General features: G+C 41.6%; 1 protein-coding gene across 8 annotated transcripts in view; it reads left to right on the top strand.

The window, feature by feature from the left end:
- DNAH3 (dynein axonemal heavy chain 3) overlaps window positions 1–15785 on the top strand; it is a 197738-nt gene that overhangs the window by 12235 nt on the left and 169718 nt on the right. For 3 of the 8 annotated variants that reach the window (XR_005027501.2, XM_036899295.2, XM_057487004.1), the window contains exons 2-7: window positions 4539–4761; window positions 7989–8061; window positions 8458–8632; window positions 10445–10634; window positions 11408–11603; window positions 14863–14988. Coding sequence is in view for 7 of the 8 variants with exons in the window: in XM_036899295.2 (XP_036755190.2) it covers window positions 4539–4761; window positions 7989–8061; window positions 8458–8632; window positions 10445–10634; window positions 11408–11603; window positions 14863–14988 (983 nt within the window). In the remaining variant the exon portion in view is untranslated. Of the gene's footprint in view, window positions 1–2045; window positions 4016–4538; window positions 4762–7988; window positions 8062–8457; window positions 8633–10444; window positions 10635–11407; window positions 11604–14862; window positions 14989–15785 lie in introns of those variants that run through there. The other 5 variants (XM_057487006.1, XM_036899322.2, XM_036899327.2 and 2 more) reach the window with 5 other exon arrangements.

Raw genomic sequence — 15785 nt, forward strand, 5'->3', positions numbered from 1 at the left:
CCTCTTTAGTATCTTACTGCCTAACTTAGCTCGCTTATTGAGCTGTTATATACACTGTCTGGAGATTCTTTTCTTCTCTCCCTTCTTGTTCCTCCTCCTCGATTCTTCATATGTTGGGTGTTTTGTGCTGTGCTCTTTCTAGGAGTGCTCCCATCTAGAGCAGTCCCTGTAAGATGTTCTGTAGAGGTGGTTTGTGGAAAGCAAATTCCCTCAGCTTTTGTTTGTCTGGGAATTGTTTAATCCCACCGTCATATTTGAATGATAGTCGTGCTGGATACAGTATCCTTGGTTCAAGGCCCTTCTGTTTCATTGTATTAAATATATCATGCCATTCTCTTCTGGCCTGTAGGGTTTCTGTTGAGAAATCTGACGTTAGCCTGATGGGTTTCCCTTTATAGGTGACCTTTTTCTCTCTAGCTGCCTTTAACACTCTTTCCTTGTCCTTGATCTTTGCCATTTTAATTATTATGTGTCTTGGTGTTGCCCTTCTTGGATCCTTTCTGTTGGGGGTTCTGTGTATTTCCGTGGTCTGTTCGATTACTTCCTCCCCCAGTGTGGGGAAGTTTTCAGCAATTATTTCTTCTAAGATACTTTCCATCTCTTTTCCTCTCTCTCCTTCTTCTGGGACCCCTATAATACGGATATTGTTCCTTTTGGATTGGTCACACAGTTCTCTTAATATTGTTTCATTCCTGGAGATCCTTTTGTCTCTCTCTATGTCAGCTTCTATGCGTTCCTGTTCTCTGATTTCAATTCCATCAATGGCCTCTTGCATTCTATCCATTCTGCTTATAAACCCTTCCAGAGTTTGTTTCATTTCTGCGATCTCCTTTCTGGCATCTGTGATCTCCTTCCGGACTTCATCCCATTTCTCTTGCGTATTTCTCTGCATCTCTGTCAGCATGTTTATGATGCTTATTTTGAATTCTTTTTCAGGAAGACTGGTTAGGTCTGTCTCCTTCTCTGGTGTTGTCTCTGTGATCTTTGTCTGCCTGTAGCTTTGCCTTTTCATGATGATAGGAATAGACTGCAGAACTGGGACGAGTGATGGCTGGAAGGACTTCCTTTCTTGTTGGTTTGTGGCCCTCCTCTCCTGGGAGAACAGCGGCCTCTAGTGGCTTGTGCTGCGCAGCTGCACGTAGACAGGGCTTCTGCTTCCTGCCTGGCTGCTATGGAGTTAATCTCCGCTATTGCTGTGGGCGTGGCCTAGCTCGGGCAGCTACTCCAAAATGGTGGAGTCGCGTTGGAGCAGGAGCTGCTGGGAGGCTATTTATCTCCGTAAGGGGCCTCCCTGCTCCCTGCAGCCCAGGGGTTAGGGTGCCCAGAGATCCCGGATTCCCTACCTCTGGACTAAGTGTCCCGCCCTGCCCCTTTAAGACTTCCAAAAAGCACCCGCCAAAACAAAACAACGCCCACCAAAAAAAAAGAAAAAAAATTTTTTTTAATTAAAAAAAAAATAAAATAAAAGTTTTTAATTAAAAAAAAAGGTGGTCGTTCGTTTTTCTTTATTCTCCGGTGCCAGCCTCAGGCCTCTGCTCACCGGTCGGTCTTTCTGCCCTATTTCCCTAGTATTGGGGTCCCTATCCCTTTAAGACTTCCAAAAAGCGCTCGCCAAAACAAAACAGCAAAAAAGCAAAAAAAAATGGTCGCGCGCTTTTCTTATGTCCTCTGTGGCCCAGCCTCCAGTGCCTGCTCACTGTTCTTGCTGCCCTGTTTTCCTAGTATCGAGCGCCCTGCACTCTGGCCCGGATGGCTGGGGCTGGGTGTTCGGCAGTCCTGTGCTCCGTCTCCCTCCCGCTCTGCCTGCTCTTCTCCCGCCGGGAGCTGGGGGGAGGGGCGCTTGGCTCCCGCGGGGCCAGGGCTTGTATCTTACCCCCTTCGCGAGGCGCTGGGTTCTCTCAGGTGCGGATGTGGTCTGGATATTGTCCTGTGTCCTCTGGTCTTTATTCTAGGAAGGGTTGTCTTTGTTATATTTTCATAGATATATGTTGTTTTGGGAGGAGATTTCCGCTGCTCTACTCACGCCGCCATCTTCCGCCCCTCAGCCTGGCTTGTTATTCTTTTAATGAAGATTTTTATTTGAAATATATTTAAAAGGTAGGCCAAGGGAAAGATTTTGACTGCCTACACTGACCACCTTGTTGCTTGCAAAGATGAAACACTGACAGTGCTAACCTATCAATCAGTTTTCATTGTATGCCTGGGATTCTGCAGGAAATCATCAATGACCTCACATCCCTGAAAGTACTGCTGCCAGAATCGACCTTGGCTGGTATAGTATATCCACTTCTAATGACCAGGTTCCTTTCAGGTTGATGCTGGGTTTTTTTTTCATTTTGTTCAACTCATCAGGGCATATCTGATATTAATTTCAGTAGTGAAAAGAGGGGCCTCTTGAAGATGACTGGTTAATCTTAGATCCTTGAAATTGGGGTCAACAGCAGAGAGGCAGACATAGTGATCTAAACACAAAGCAAGTTTTATGCAGCAGGGTCAGTGGGTCTCAAACTCATGTTTGAGGTGAAGCCCATGCATCCTTATTTTTAATAAAGTTCTATTGGCGCCACTATATTTGAGAGCCATTGAATTAGACCACTAAATCAGTGAACTTGTTTTATGTTTTGAGATTCTAGGCTCAAGATATATCTGTTTCATGTTTTGAGATTCCAGGATCAAGATATATCTGTTTGCATGTTTTTGTTTAAGATCAACAACCTTCTTAATTTGCTGTGTAAGTGATACTTGCCATTTCTGATATGTTGGAAGCAGAATGATGTGTGTTTAAAAGCACCTCTTGTGTGGGTAGGATGTATTCCTATCCTCTCTGAGCCTTAGTTTGTTCAGGTACCACATGGGTATGAAAAATTTCATAAGGTTGTACAGTGCCTGGTGCTTAGTAATCTGGAGTAATGACACATGTTGTTATTCTTCTTATTATCTTATGAGGTTGAATCATCATCAGGGGGTTTGTTGGGACTAATATCAGATTCATATGCCCCCTACCCCCTGCCAGTTACTCTGCATGACATAATTTGCTGTAATTATCAAATTAAATATATCAATGATTATTCAATAATTAGTTTTATCTTGCACAGGAGTTAAGTCTAAATTACTCCTTGCCTAAGGTGAAAAACCACAGAGAACCAAAACGACCATGAAAATCCCTTAAACCATCTTTAAAGGGCTATACTGCTAACACCTCTCAAGTCCAGCCCAGCAGTTTTCCTTCAGTGTTGGAACAAATTATGTTTGTCAATCACAGCCCCAGATGAAGTATTTGTCTTGCAAATGGTTGTCAGATAGAACACACATGGCATTGTTCAACACTGCCATCACTTTCAGCTCTACTCAAGAGAGACCCTTGGCACTGAGAGTGGCCATGGGAGTCACAAGCTTACCCCCACCTGAGGCTTACTCCCAAATGTATACTCACTAAATGGAATGGTAGACTCAAATCCCCACACTGTTTAAGTGATACTTTTTCTTTTCACAAGAAGCAACAAGAGTTGCTTATATGTGTGTTAAACACATGTAAAATACAATGCCACTACATGAGCGCATTTCTTTGTGGAATTTTGTGTATGTGAAATGCAAATGTCAATTTTTTAAAGTCAAACTCATTTAATCACAGCCCTGAGTGGGATCCTTAGGGTGCCTTCAGAATCTGGGCTCTTCCCAAGGGAAAAAAAATCTGAATTTGCTCACAGAGGGGTAGCCAAGCAGGAGATGCTGGAGGAGAGACAAATTGGTAATATAAAAATTAAACCTGCACAGTGGATTGAGGGAGTTGAGAAGGGTGTTTTGTGGGTGGAAGTCTGTGCCTAAAACCATCCTGGGGGTCTTTACCCCTCACCAGCATAGAGGCTTAGAAATCTTACCTAATACCTCAAGAGCAGCTTTGTTCCCATTTCTCACAAATGTAAAAAATACATCACACATGAGCCACTCCCAGATGAAGCCAGAGGTGCCCCCTCTGCCTCCTTTTGCTAATGAGGAACCATCTGAACTCTATGAGGTATGGTCCCCTGGCTGCTGCTCTTCTGCTGGCTCTTCTGGGGGTCAAACAGTCAGACTTGACAAGTGGAATTGGTCGCTTTGGTCATTCCTGCCACTGAAACATGCTGCAGCAGTGTGGGAGGAAGAGCACAACGCTGAGTTAGAACACGGTCTGCTCACTTACCTGCTATGTTATCAAACTCTCTCAACCTCTGCAGCTTCAACTAAGGGTAATTATTTCTACCTTAGAGCCATGTCCAGAATAAAGAAAAAGGAGTAAAGACAATAGATACACATCACCTGACTCTCAAACTTACTGCATATTGAAAGCCAGCCATTATCCCTGACATCAGAAATCATTCTCACAGTGGTCAGAGAAGTGCAATTATTGTCCATTCAGAAAGTATTTGCACCAAGTGTGCAGGAGGTAGAAACCCAGCACAAGGTATGTGGGACTCCGTGAGTCTCAGTGCGAGTGGAGCCCAGGCCCCCTGAGAGATGTCCCTCTCCTCATGCCATACTCTGCATTTCTTCCCTTGTAGACTGTCATATCCAATAGCTTTTATCCACCCTTGATGCAATGCAAGTCATGGACCCTGGCTGCACCCTTCAAAGAGCAGCACCACCATCGTGGACCCAGTGACTCCATTGCCAACAACTACTCCTTGATGGCCCAGGACCTGAAACTGAGGGACCTGCTGAAGGTCGACCAGCCGGTCACCATCAGTGTCCCTAGGAAAAGGATGGATCAGGAGCTGCTATCAGGTATTTCTGGTAGTGTGCCATACCAGCACAGAGTGGGGCTTAGGAGTGAGATATCTATTCCTGAGTTCTAGTCCTGGCACCAATTCTTGCTGCAGCTAAATTTTTTTTTTAATTAAGGTATCATTGATATACAATCTTATGAAGGTTTCACATAAGCAACATCGTAGTTTCAACATTCACCCATAATATCAAGTCCTCCTCCACCCCATTGCAATCACTGTCCATCAGCATAGTAAGATGCTATAGAGTCACTACTTGTCTTCTCCATGGTATACTGCCTTCCCCGTGACCTAACTATATTGTGAGTGCTAATTATAATGCCTCTTAATTCACTTCTCTCTCCGTCTCCACCCACCCTCCCCTGCCATCCCCTTCCCTTTGGTAACCGCTAATCTTTCTGTGAGTCTGCTGCTGTTTTGTTCCTTCATTTTGCTTTGTTGTTATACTCTACAAATGAGTGCAACCATTTGGTACTTGTCTTTCTCCACCTGACTTATTTCACTGAGTATAATATCCTCTAGTTCCATCCACATTGTTGCAAATGGTAGGATCTGTTTCGTTCTTACAGCTGAAGAGTATTCCATTGTGTATATGTACCACATCTTCTTTATCCATTCATCTACTGATGGACACTTAGGTTGCTTCCATATCTTGGCTATTATAAATAGTGCTGCAACTAACTTTCAGTAACCTTGTAGAGCCTCAATCTCCTCATCTGTGAGATGGGAATGTTTCTAATGGTTAACATTTACCATATACCACGTGGTTTACATTTACCAAACACCAACTATCACGCCATGTACTTGTGTTATTGATTGCTATATAACAGATTACCCCAAAATATAATGGTTTAAAACAACCACCATTTAACATTGATTATCTTAAAGGTTCTATGGGTCTGGAATGGTTGAGTTGAATGGCTTCACTAAATGGTTCTGACTCAGTCTTTCACAAGGGTGCAATCAAGGTGTCAGCCAGAGCCACAGTCATCTAAAGGCAACAAGGGAAGGATCCTCTTCTAAACTTACTCATGTCCTCAGGTCCTTGCTGGCTGTTGGCCATCCTGTCACTTCTGCTGTGTTCTATTTGTTAGAAGTGAGCCTTAGGTCCAACCCACACTCAAGGGGATTACACAGAGGCATGATACCAGGAAGTGGAGATAATTGGGGACCATCCTAGAAGCTCATTGCCAGAGTGCTGTATATGTATTGATATATTTAATCCCTCTGGGTACACATATATCTGTTTAAGATTATTCTTTAATAATTCTTGTGAAACAGATGTTGGAGCATCTCAACCTGCCCTATAACTCAAACTTGTTCTCATTTTTCTTTTTTCTCTCTGTGCAGTGTCTGGGTGAATTCCTCAAATATATCTTCAGTTCACTAATTTGCTCTTTAACTCTATCCAATCTTGAGTTTATCATGTCTAACGAATGTTTTTTTGTTCTTAGGTTTTTTTTTTTCATTTTTCAGATTTTCTAATTCGTTCTACTTATTGGTGCCACCATTGCCAATTGCTTATTTTATTCTTATGGGCATTGCTCTTTCAAAATTACTTTGAGGATCTGATCTTCAACATTTATTTTGGGCCAATATTTGCTTTGTAAGGTTTCCACTTTATTAATCTATTCCTTGATTGTTGAGTTTACTGGTTATCTTTTTTAATATTGGTTTTTCTCACATGTTCTGGAATTTTAGTTTGCAGACTTAACACTGAGAGTTGTTTCCCTTCTTACTATGTGCATCCTCCCATTTTTTCTTGAGGTATAATCCACATACAAAAAAATCCACACATATTTAGTGTTTGTTTCAATGGGTTTTGATAATTGTTTATATTGTCTAGCCACCACCCAAGCAAGATAGAGGACATTTCCATCACCAGACCAAGTTCTCTTGTGCTCCTTTACAACCAGTTGTCTCCCCTACCACACACTGTCCCATCCCAGAGTAACCACTTTCTGATTACTGTCACCAGAGATTAGTTTTGTTTGTTCTTACATATAAACATAATTAGTGTACCATTTTGGCACACCCTTTTTAATCCCACAGTTGGGAAAGCTTTTTTATTCTTATACCTTCATCTGGCCTCTTAGGACTCTAAATCAGTACCAGTCCTTATATTGGTGACTTGGGACTCCCATCCTAAGGTGATATTTGAGGATCTAGTCCCTGAAGCAGTTTGAGGGTTGGCCTAGTTATTATCAGCCTTTCTCTGCTATCTCTGGCTACCACATGAATTGAGGATACCTACAATTTATAGGTGTGGCAGTGCTGCTGTCATTTCAGCCTGTCTTCATGAGTAGGGCAGCCTTGCTTCAGCCCTGGCTTTATGCTGTGACCCTAGCTTCTGTCCTCCACAATTATGATATATTTTTGGACTCTATGAGTCTCCCAGATATCAAACACCTACTTACTTCAGCCTCTCATAGACCCGAAAGCTGAGTTTATGACTTTTACCTCACATCGTGTTTATTTCTGGTCCACACATAAAGGCATCTTGTTGAATATTGCAATGTCTTTTTAATTTTTAAAGAGTATTTTTTCTATTGTTATATTTGGAGTAGATTGAGGAGCTCAAAGTATGAACTCATAATACATCTTGACTGGGAGCTTTCAGTTCTCTTTGAGTCTCTCAACCTGTCAATAATATTAGTATGTCTTTACACTTCTCTAGTACTTGTTAATTTCTTTCAACTAGCGACTTAAGCAAGTAACAGTATCTAGTTAAAGTTTAATAACAGTTTTATATTTATTAAGTTTATTTGTAGTTACCTTATATTTGTTACAAATGATATTGGTTTATCTATTTGTGAAAATCATATATTCCTTTAAAATAAATATATTAAGTTTAAAAGTCTGAGTCTAAAGAAAAAATATAATAATACACCTGATATTTAGAAAATAGAGTATATAGGATTGGAGAGTGAATCAAGTAGGCAATTATTAATATTTGTCAAATGTATAGATGAATAGAAAGTATGCTCAGCCCTGCCATTTCACAGTTGGGAAAGCTGAGGCCTGGAGTGATGAAGTCACTTCTTCAGGGTCACAAAGGTAATTAGTGGTGCATGTGGGACCAGAGCCCATGTCTCCTGCCTCATTGCACCATACTGAGTCTACTCCCCTTGGTACACTCCTGGACTGTCCTGAGAGTCATGTGTCATGAACAGAGGTTGGCCCAAGACCATTGCCCATCACTGATGTCTTTCTTCTCTACTTTTCTAGCAACTAAAAGATCATCAGAGCCCAAAAAGAAGAAAATGAAGTTCTTCCCCAGAGACAGAGAAGATCTCACTGGGTAAGCTATCACTGTGGGTGCAGGGGATTGCAAGACACCAAGCCAAACTGAAGAAAACTGTGGTCTCATTAAAGCCACACCCTGCTTCTTGGCTTCAGAGCTTTCCTGGGCACCAAGTAACAAATGTTTTTTTCCACCCATCTCCTAACCCAATTTTTTTAGGTTCCAAATAAAAATAAATTAACCAACTGAGCAAAAACAATGGTAATGTACCTATGAGGTGTTCCATGGTTAGAGGCCATCATTGAAGTATACCCCCTTGCTATTAAATGATGCAGAGAAGAGGGGCTTCTAGGCTTCTATTGCAGAATGACACTCATTAGGTTGGAAAAAGTAGGCCTGACACACAGCACCTCTGCAGAGAAGCAGTAGAGCTGATCTGTGTCTACTTTTCAGGACCAAGATGGTTTGTAACACCTCAACCTCCTCACCCACGAAGGTGGAGGTGGTAACATCTTTGACCCTCCCGGGAAGCAGACCAATGAGTCCAGAAGAACAGATTGATGTGATGTTACAGCAGGAGATGGAAATAGAAAGTAAAGAAACCAGACCATCTGAATCAGATTTGGAGGTATGTTCTTACTGCTTCCTTTTTCTCAATTTGCTAAATATCATTCTTGGCATCCCAATAATTCTAAATTGGGGGAGAACAGCAGAATTATTTAGGGAATGTTTTAAAAATACTGAAGTCCAAACCCCATGGCAGACTACTGAATGAGGATGTGTGTGTTTGTTTATGAATTCTCTGTTCTTTTAAGTTTTATAAATCAGTGCCCTTGGGTCCTCTCAGAACACAGGCTGCAAAATGGTGATCCATAAGCCAAGACTGCCATGTTTTGAAAAACAAAAAAACAGGACACCAAGTTAAATTTGAATTTCAGATAAACAATGAATATTTTTTTAATATGAGTATATCCCAGCAAGTCCTGTATTTTAACTGGCAACCCTACCATAGACTGAAGTAGGCCTTTAGATATGTTTTTAAAAGGGAGGTCTCACATAAGCTAGATTTCTAACATCTCGAAAAAAATTAAGCTATTTGAAGCTGAGAAGCAGCTGCCTCCTTTAGATGAGAAATACATAATCCAGTTTGTCACAGTTTCCACCATTCTTTGTTTTCTCATACCCAACCAATTTTCACTTATTAACATTACATGTTTGGTTCTACATAGACTTTTGAGTTTCTAACCTATCTTAAAAGAAGAACAAAACAGGGCAAATAGCTTGTGACTTCGTAATGTATAGTGTGATGATTCATAATAAAAATTCATAGTGACTATATGCTGTTCACAAAATTCCATGCTATACCCTCTAGATCCTTGACCCCAATCAAGACCTGGGTACTATGATTATTCCTATTGTCCAGGTGTGGAAATTGGGGTGAGGACTGATTAAGCAACTTGTTCAAGGTTACACAGTGAGTGAGAGACGAAACTAGTACTTAGGTCAGGTCTGGCTGATAGTAAAGTCTCCGTGCTCTTAGGAGCTATGTGACATTTCTAAAACTTGCCTGAAGATAAGAATCACTGGGGGTGTTTGTCAAAAACACTAAAACTACCTGAAGAGGGGCCTTTGAATCTGAATTTTAACAAGAGTTCTTAGAATGAGGGAATTTTGTAAGTTTGTACTATATAAGCAGCTTGTATTAATGATGGAGGAAGATGAGCCCAGCCTCTTCTGACCACAGACAGTTGGCACCAAAGCTCAAAGCTGATTTAAACCCTTTTCCTATTCTGTGCTTTTTTGTGTCTGAAAGTATTGATTTCCAGAACCATTCAGCCATCCAGCAGCTTAGAGGCAAACCCTAAATAAATAAAACTTCCTCAAGTCACCAAGTCACACGCCATTTCTGTTCAGTTTGTGTGTTTGTGTTGTTTTTCTAAACTCAACAACCCACAGTTGGGCTAGAAGAAGTATCATAACTATTATCTGGACTTGGGGATTTTTTTCTCCCACTGTGAGCTACAAGCCACAGGACCAAAGTGCTTTGTAGAGGATCACTGTTGTTGAAGATGGTGACTTATTTGAGCCCCTTTGAAGAGCTTGTCATTCCTCTTCTTCAAGCTCACCAGATAAGCTGCCTCCACCTGACCTCAGTACTCATTCCACTGTTCCTATCTGCATGGCAGTTGACAAATCCTTCCTCATATACCCCACTGGAATCTCTCTGGCTTTGATTGAATCCCCTAGGGTTTTATGGAAAACTTGCCATCGATCCATTGCAATGAGTGTGAAATGCCAGGCACAGAAAGCTTGATTATAGCACATGAAGGGTGGGAGTGGGTCCTGTATGAACAGGGCCCTAGTAGCTGACAGGTGTGGGCAGGTAGACAGTGTTAACCAGTTGGTGATCATTTTCTTGCTGATGGTTTGTTTATGGAAGAGATACTATTACTATTTGACTAATGGAATCCAAAAAGACATGATTATCCCTGAGGAGGATGAAGTGATGGCTCGGATTTCAAAGCTGATTTCTAGCACACTGCTGACAAGTCCCTTCCTGGAACCCCTGATGGTCGTCCTCATGGAGGAGAAAGAAAATGACTATTACAGTAGTCTCATGAAAAGCATAGGTAAGGCTGGGCATAAATGGGGCAAGGGACTCCTAAGTGGAGAGCACCTTCTTTTCACTATCAGTCTTCCATCCTGGTTCCTCTGAAAATGCCAGAATATCATATAAATTCTCATTCAAACATCGCCACCCCCCACCCCCATCAGTAATGTCCATACCAGCACTTCCCACACTTGAATGTGCATCCACATAACCTGGGAATCCTATTACAATGCCGATTTTGATTCAGTAGATCTGGGGAGGAACCCAAGATTCTGCATTTCTAACAAGCTCCCAGGTAATGCAGGTACTGTTCATCCTGGGGCAACGCTATGAGTAGCAAGGGCCTATATAAATTTTATAATCTAGCTCAGGACCTACTTCTCTCAAGGTTTTTTTTCTCTCTCTACAAGCCTTAGTGGCCACTCCAGCCTCTGCATTCACAGGACTTCTTGTCCCTACTTTCAGCCTGTCCTGCTTGGAATGTCTGTGCCATTATTCCTCTACTGCTCTTTAACACATGAGGCTAGGTGTCCTAACTGGACTCAAACCATGTTCTAAGAGCTCCAGACTGTGAAGTTATGCTTCTACCCCCTGAAATCTCTTCAGAAAGAAAACAGACCAACAGAGTGGAGCTTCTTCAGTTTAGTTACACCCAGGGGATGACCTTGTAAATGAGGAACCATTTCCAAGTGTAAATGGACAGAGGCTCCTTTACTTTCTAAGTGTTGAAGCTGAGAGCAGAGTGTTCAAGAGCCCTGCTTAATAACAAAGTGTTTGCCTTATTGGTTACAGTTGATTACATCCTCATGGACCCAATGGAGAGGAAAAGACTCTTCATTGAGAGCATCCCCCGAGTGTTTCCTCAAAGAGTGATCCGCGCCCCTGTGCCGTGGCATGGCATCTATAGGAATGCCAAGAAATGGAATGAGAAGCATCTGCATACAGTGAACCCCATGATGCTCAGCCTGAAAGAACTGTGGTTTGCAGAGTAAGATACACCTCCCTTCCCTTCCTTTCTCTTTTTTAATTGCTTCTACACATAAGAGAACACTTTTTGCTGGGCACTGTGGGCATAGCCCTGCCCTTGAAGTAAAATGACAAAAATTCTAGACCAAAAGTACACATGAACTATTAAGTGACAACTCTGTGCAGGGCTAAGTGGCCTTCCTTTGAGTTCCCAGGACACCCAGTGCCTGTCTCTAAGCCTGGGTGCACTGTTAAAGACAGGAGCACATGGAATGAGCCAGCTCAGGTCCACGTCTTAACTCTGCTGCTTCATAGGTAACAAGTGTGTTATGTTGTCTCTTGGTGGTGCCTCGCTTGCCTTATCTCTAATTTGGGGATAATGGGAGTTCCTACTTCATAGGGTTGGTAAGAGGGAAAAATTATTTAATACATGTGAAGTACAGTGCCTGGTAAAATGTAAGAATCCAGTAAGTGTTAATTTGCCATTACCTCTGTTATGACATATATATCACACTGAATTATAATTGTGTTTACTTGTTTCTCTCTAGCCTTTGAGATAAGTGGGAGCTTGGGTCTCACAGGGATGGCAGGCAGTGGTCTCAGTTATACTAAGAATCATAGGCGTCCAGAGGAGGCTGGAGTCACCCTATTTATTTTTTTGCCTTTCATATTCTAAATTGAGATAGAATTCACACACCATAAAATTCACCTTTTAAAGTGGACAGTACAATAGTTTTAACTATACTCACAAATTTGTGCAGCCCTCACCACTCTGTAATCCAAGAATATTTTCATCATCCCCAAAAGAAAACTGTACCCATTAGCAGTTACTCCCCCTTCTTCCTTCCACTCAGCCCCTGGCAACTGCTAATCTGCTTTCTGTCCCTATGGATTCGCCTGTTCTGGGTATTTCATATAAATGGAATCATACAATATGTAGCCTTTTGTGTCTGGCTGTTTTCACTTAGTATAGTGTTTTTAAGGTTCATCCCATTTAAAGCATGTGTCAGTACTTTATTCCTCTGTATGGATGAATAATACTCTATCATATGGCTGTACCACATTTGTTTTTTTTTTTTGTTTATCCATTCATCCTTTGCACTGGGGAGAAAGGCTGTCACTTTTATGGGCTCTTAAGAGGGGGTGCTAATCCTGATGGGAGAATAGGTTCACCAGAGTTCACTGAAAGGTCAGTCTAACAAAATGATGAACTGTCACCACCAGGGGTCTTTATTAGAAAATTTAGGGGGCAAATATGTTTAATTAATTTTGATTGGTTGGACTTATCAATACCTCAAATATTTTGTTTGAGGAGGATCTCTAGCTTTCAATGTGTTTAGTCTTAAGGGGGACTTGTAATTTGGAGAACAAACTTGTCCTTTGCATTCTTAGTTTTATCTATAATTTAGAAAGGAATTGAGGGGGAGGTCAACCTGCATCAGAGCCTACCAATGATAAGACATCAGAACATTCCCTTCTTTGATCTGAATTCAGTTTTTTAAGGCATTGGAAGTACCAGTCAGGACACTGGAAATAGTGATTTTCTAAAGAGGCAGATGTGTATAGGGTAATAATTTATAGAATGGACTCTGAAACTAGACTCCATGGATTCTGGCTCTTGCTCTGTCACTAATGAGCTGTGTGATTTTGGGGAAGTCCTGGGACCCTTTTTTTTAATATGTAAAATGGAAATAATAATGCTTACCTTGTGTGGTGGTTGGGTGAGGTGCTTAGGACAGTGCTTGGCATATAGAAGTTCAATAAGTGAAGGTCCTTTTTTAACTACAAGCATGTTTATAGCCTCAAAAAGTAAGTTAGCCTAGAAATTAACAAGAAGTCAGGCTTAGGGCTGGTAAAATTGCCAGAAGCTCAATACCAAGGGGATATGCATATGACTTTAATTTGATCATGCAGTGAAGATGTCAAATTATTGAACCTAGAGCTTCTACTGAGAAGAGAGGATTCTTCTCAGTAAAAATTCACTTGCTTTTCATGGTTCTCTGAAGATTGTATAGGCAACAAAGGCACAAAAGTGAACCAGAATCATTCAGAAGGTTTTTTTAGCTGAACCATGAAAATCTGCAAAGAGAAAAATGTGTTAAGGAAATAATAGTGAGCAATTTTCTCATGTGACCCTCACTTAGTGATCAGCGACGGTCGAGGGGCTTAGGGACTGGAATAAGGGTTGTGGTCTGAAGAAAAAGTAGATTTTCTGGCCAATGTGGGAAGTTTGTTTGGAGTGAATTAAACACGGGTATCATAATTACCAATGACAAGGGCCACACTAGGGTTGGATATCAAATGTGTGTGGTGAGTGAGGTTCTCGGGTTCTCTCGTTCCCTAGTAGTGCTTTGTGATCAGCCACACAATATGAAGACTAAGTCCACTACCTCCACCAAAAAGAAATAGAAATGTAAGCTGCAGGATTTGAGAAGTGTGAGGAAAAATGCCTAATAGGTCACTACAGTGGAAGATGAAAATGAGAAGCAACAACTGAGACAAGCTAAGCAAGTGAGCAAGGGTTTCATTGGGGAAGTGATAGACAGTGATGATTTAAAAGTGATTTGTAAATGAACAGAATAGATGTCAGGAAGAGAAATGGCAGCCCTTTGAGCAAAGAGAGGCCTTGGGGAGTGTGGTAAAGGGCAGCACACCCATTAACTTGAGAGAAATGGGACAAGATCAGAGTGTCACAGGAAAGGGCAGAAGGAGATTCATGCGTTCATTTAACAGATAGTTACTGTGTCCTGCGTTGCATAAGGCACTGTGCCAAGGGATGCTGTGTGTGTCTTCCTGCCACCTGTCAGGGGAAGGTGTGAGGGTATTTTTGGTTCAGACCAAAACAGCCCTCTAAATTGTCTTGAGTAGCTCACCCAGAGGCCACATTGAGGATTGGATGGAACCCACTTGATCATGAAGGTGGTGCTTTGCTTGCCCTGTCCTGTGTGTCTTCTCTGTTGTAAAGAACCTTGATTTGTCTCTTTGATATCCCAGTTCCCGCAGCCAAATACCAGGTAAGTGCCAAAACCCCACTCCCCAGATGGGTTACTTGGAGCAGTACATGTAGGAAGGCTCAGTAAACACCTGTTGAGTTGGCTCATTTATCTAGTTTTTGCAAGGATTCTCATGGACTATCCACACCCTCTTCAGATTCCCAGATTTTCATCTGTTTAAATCTCCTCCTATTGAAAAGTGAGAATATGTGCCATCTGAACCTGTCCTACATAATTTGTTATTAATCGTCTTCCCAGTTTAGGAAGTCTCTCCCTTTCTTTTGACAGATTTAGAGACCTCAGGTTTGTTCGAACAGCAGAATTACTGGCCGGAAAATTGCCTCTGCAGCCTAATGAATATCAGAATATGATCCAGAAACACTGCATGGAAGCTCGTGAAATTCTTCTCAACAAGTCAGTATTGGCCTCAGAGTGGGGCTGTGTTAAAATATTGTAAAGACTGAAAACTCCCTGAAGTAAAAGCTGGTTCCCAGCCTGGGGTTGCACAGAGTTTGCCGACTTCTCTCTGACATCTTTCTCTACCTTCTTCCTTCCATGTTCTAGTTGCTTGATAACCTTTGTGTTTCACATTCACTGCTCTTTGACCCTCACTCCTAGTCTCCCTGGCCTTTTTGTAACTCTCATTCCTATTCCTTTTTGGGAGTAGTGCTTCCATTCTCTCTCTTTGAAATCCTTTCAGGCCTTGCCAGTTACAGGACAATGCATTTGAATGACTTGTGTTCAGGTGGCCCAGATAAAAGCTGCAAAGTTCCAAGGTGAGGGGGTCTTCAGTCACTTAAACAGTTCCTCTTTCTCTTTGCAAATGCATGCATGCAGAACTTTGTCCAGAGCCAGAGAAATTCTCTTAGTAAAGTGATAATGAGAATACATAGGAATGGATTTTTATTATCAGAGAAAATATGTATGTAATAGTTGGTACATAGTAGCTGCTCAATAAATATTATTGCAACTATGACTTGGCTAGTACTTCTCAGACTGCTAGAGTAGTACCTTTCTAGCATTCAAAAAGAGAGATGTAATAGGATAAAAAGGCCAGTGATTCCCACTGGGAATTGGAAATTGAGGGAAGTAGCAAGAAAGGAAACAGGAGGCATTTATTTCTTCTTCTGATTTTCTAATTTCTACTCTTAATTTCTGAACAGCCACTGCAACACTGGTGCCAGGTACCTGCCAGGGAGAAAAGTTGGGCA

This window comes from Manis pentadactyla, chromosome 10 (assembly GCF_030020395.1).
Source record: "Manis pentadactyla isolate mManPen7 chromosome 10, mManPen7.hap1, whole genome shotgun sequence".
NCBI classification, from domain to species: domain Eukaryota; kingdom Metazoa; phylum Chordata; class Mammalia; order Pholidota; family Manidae; genus Manis; species Manis pentadactyla.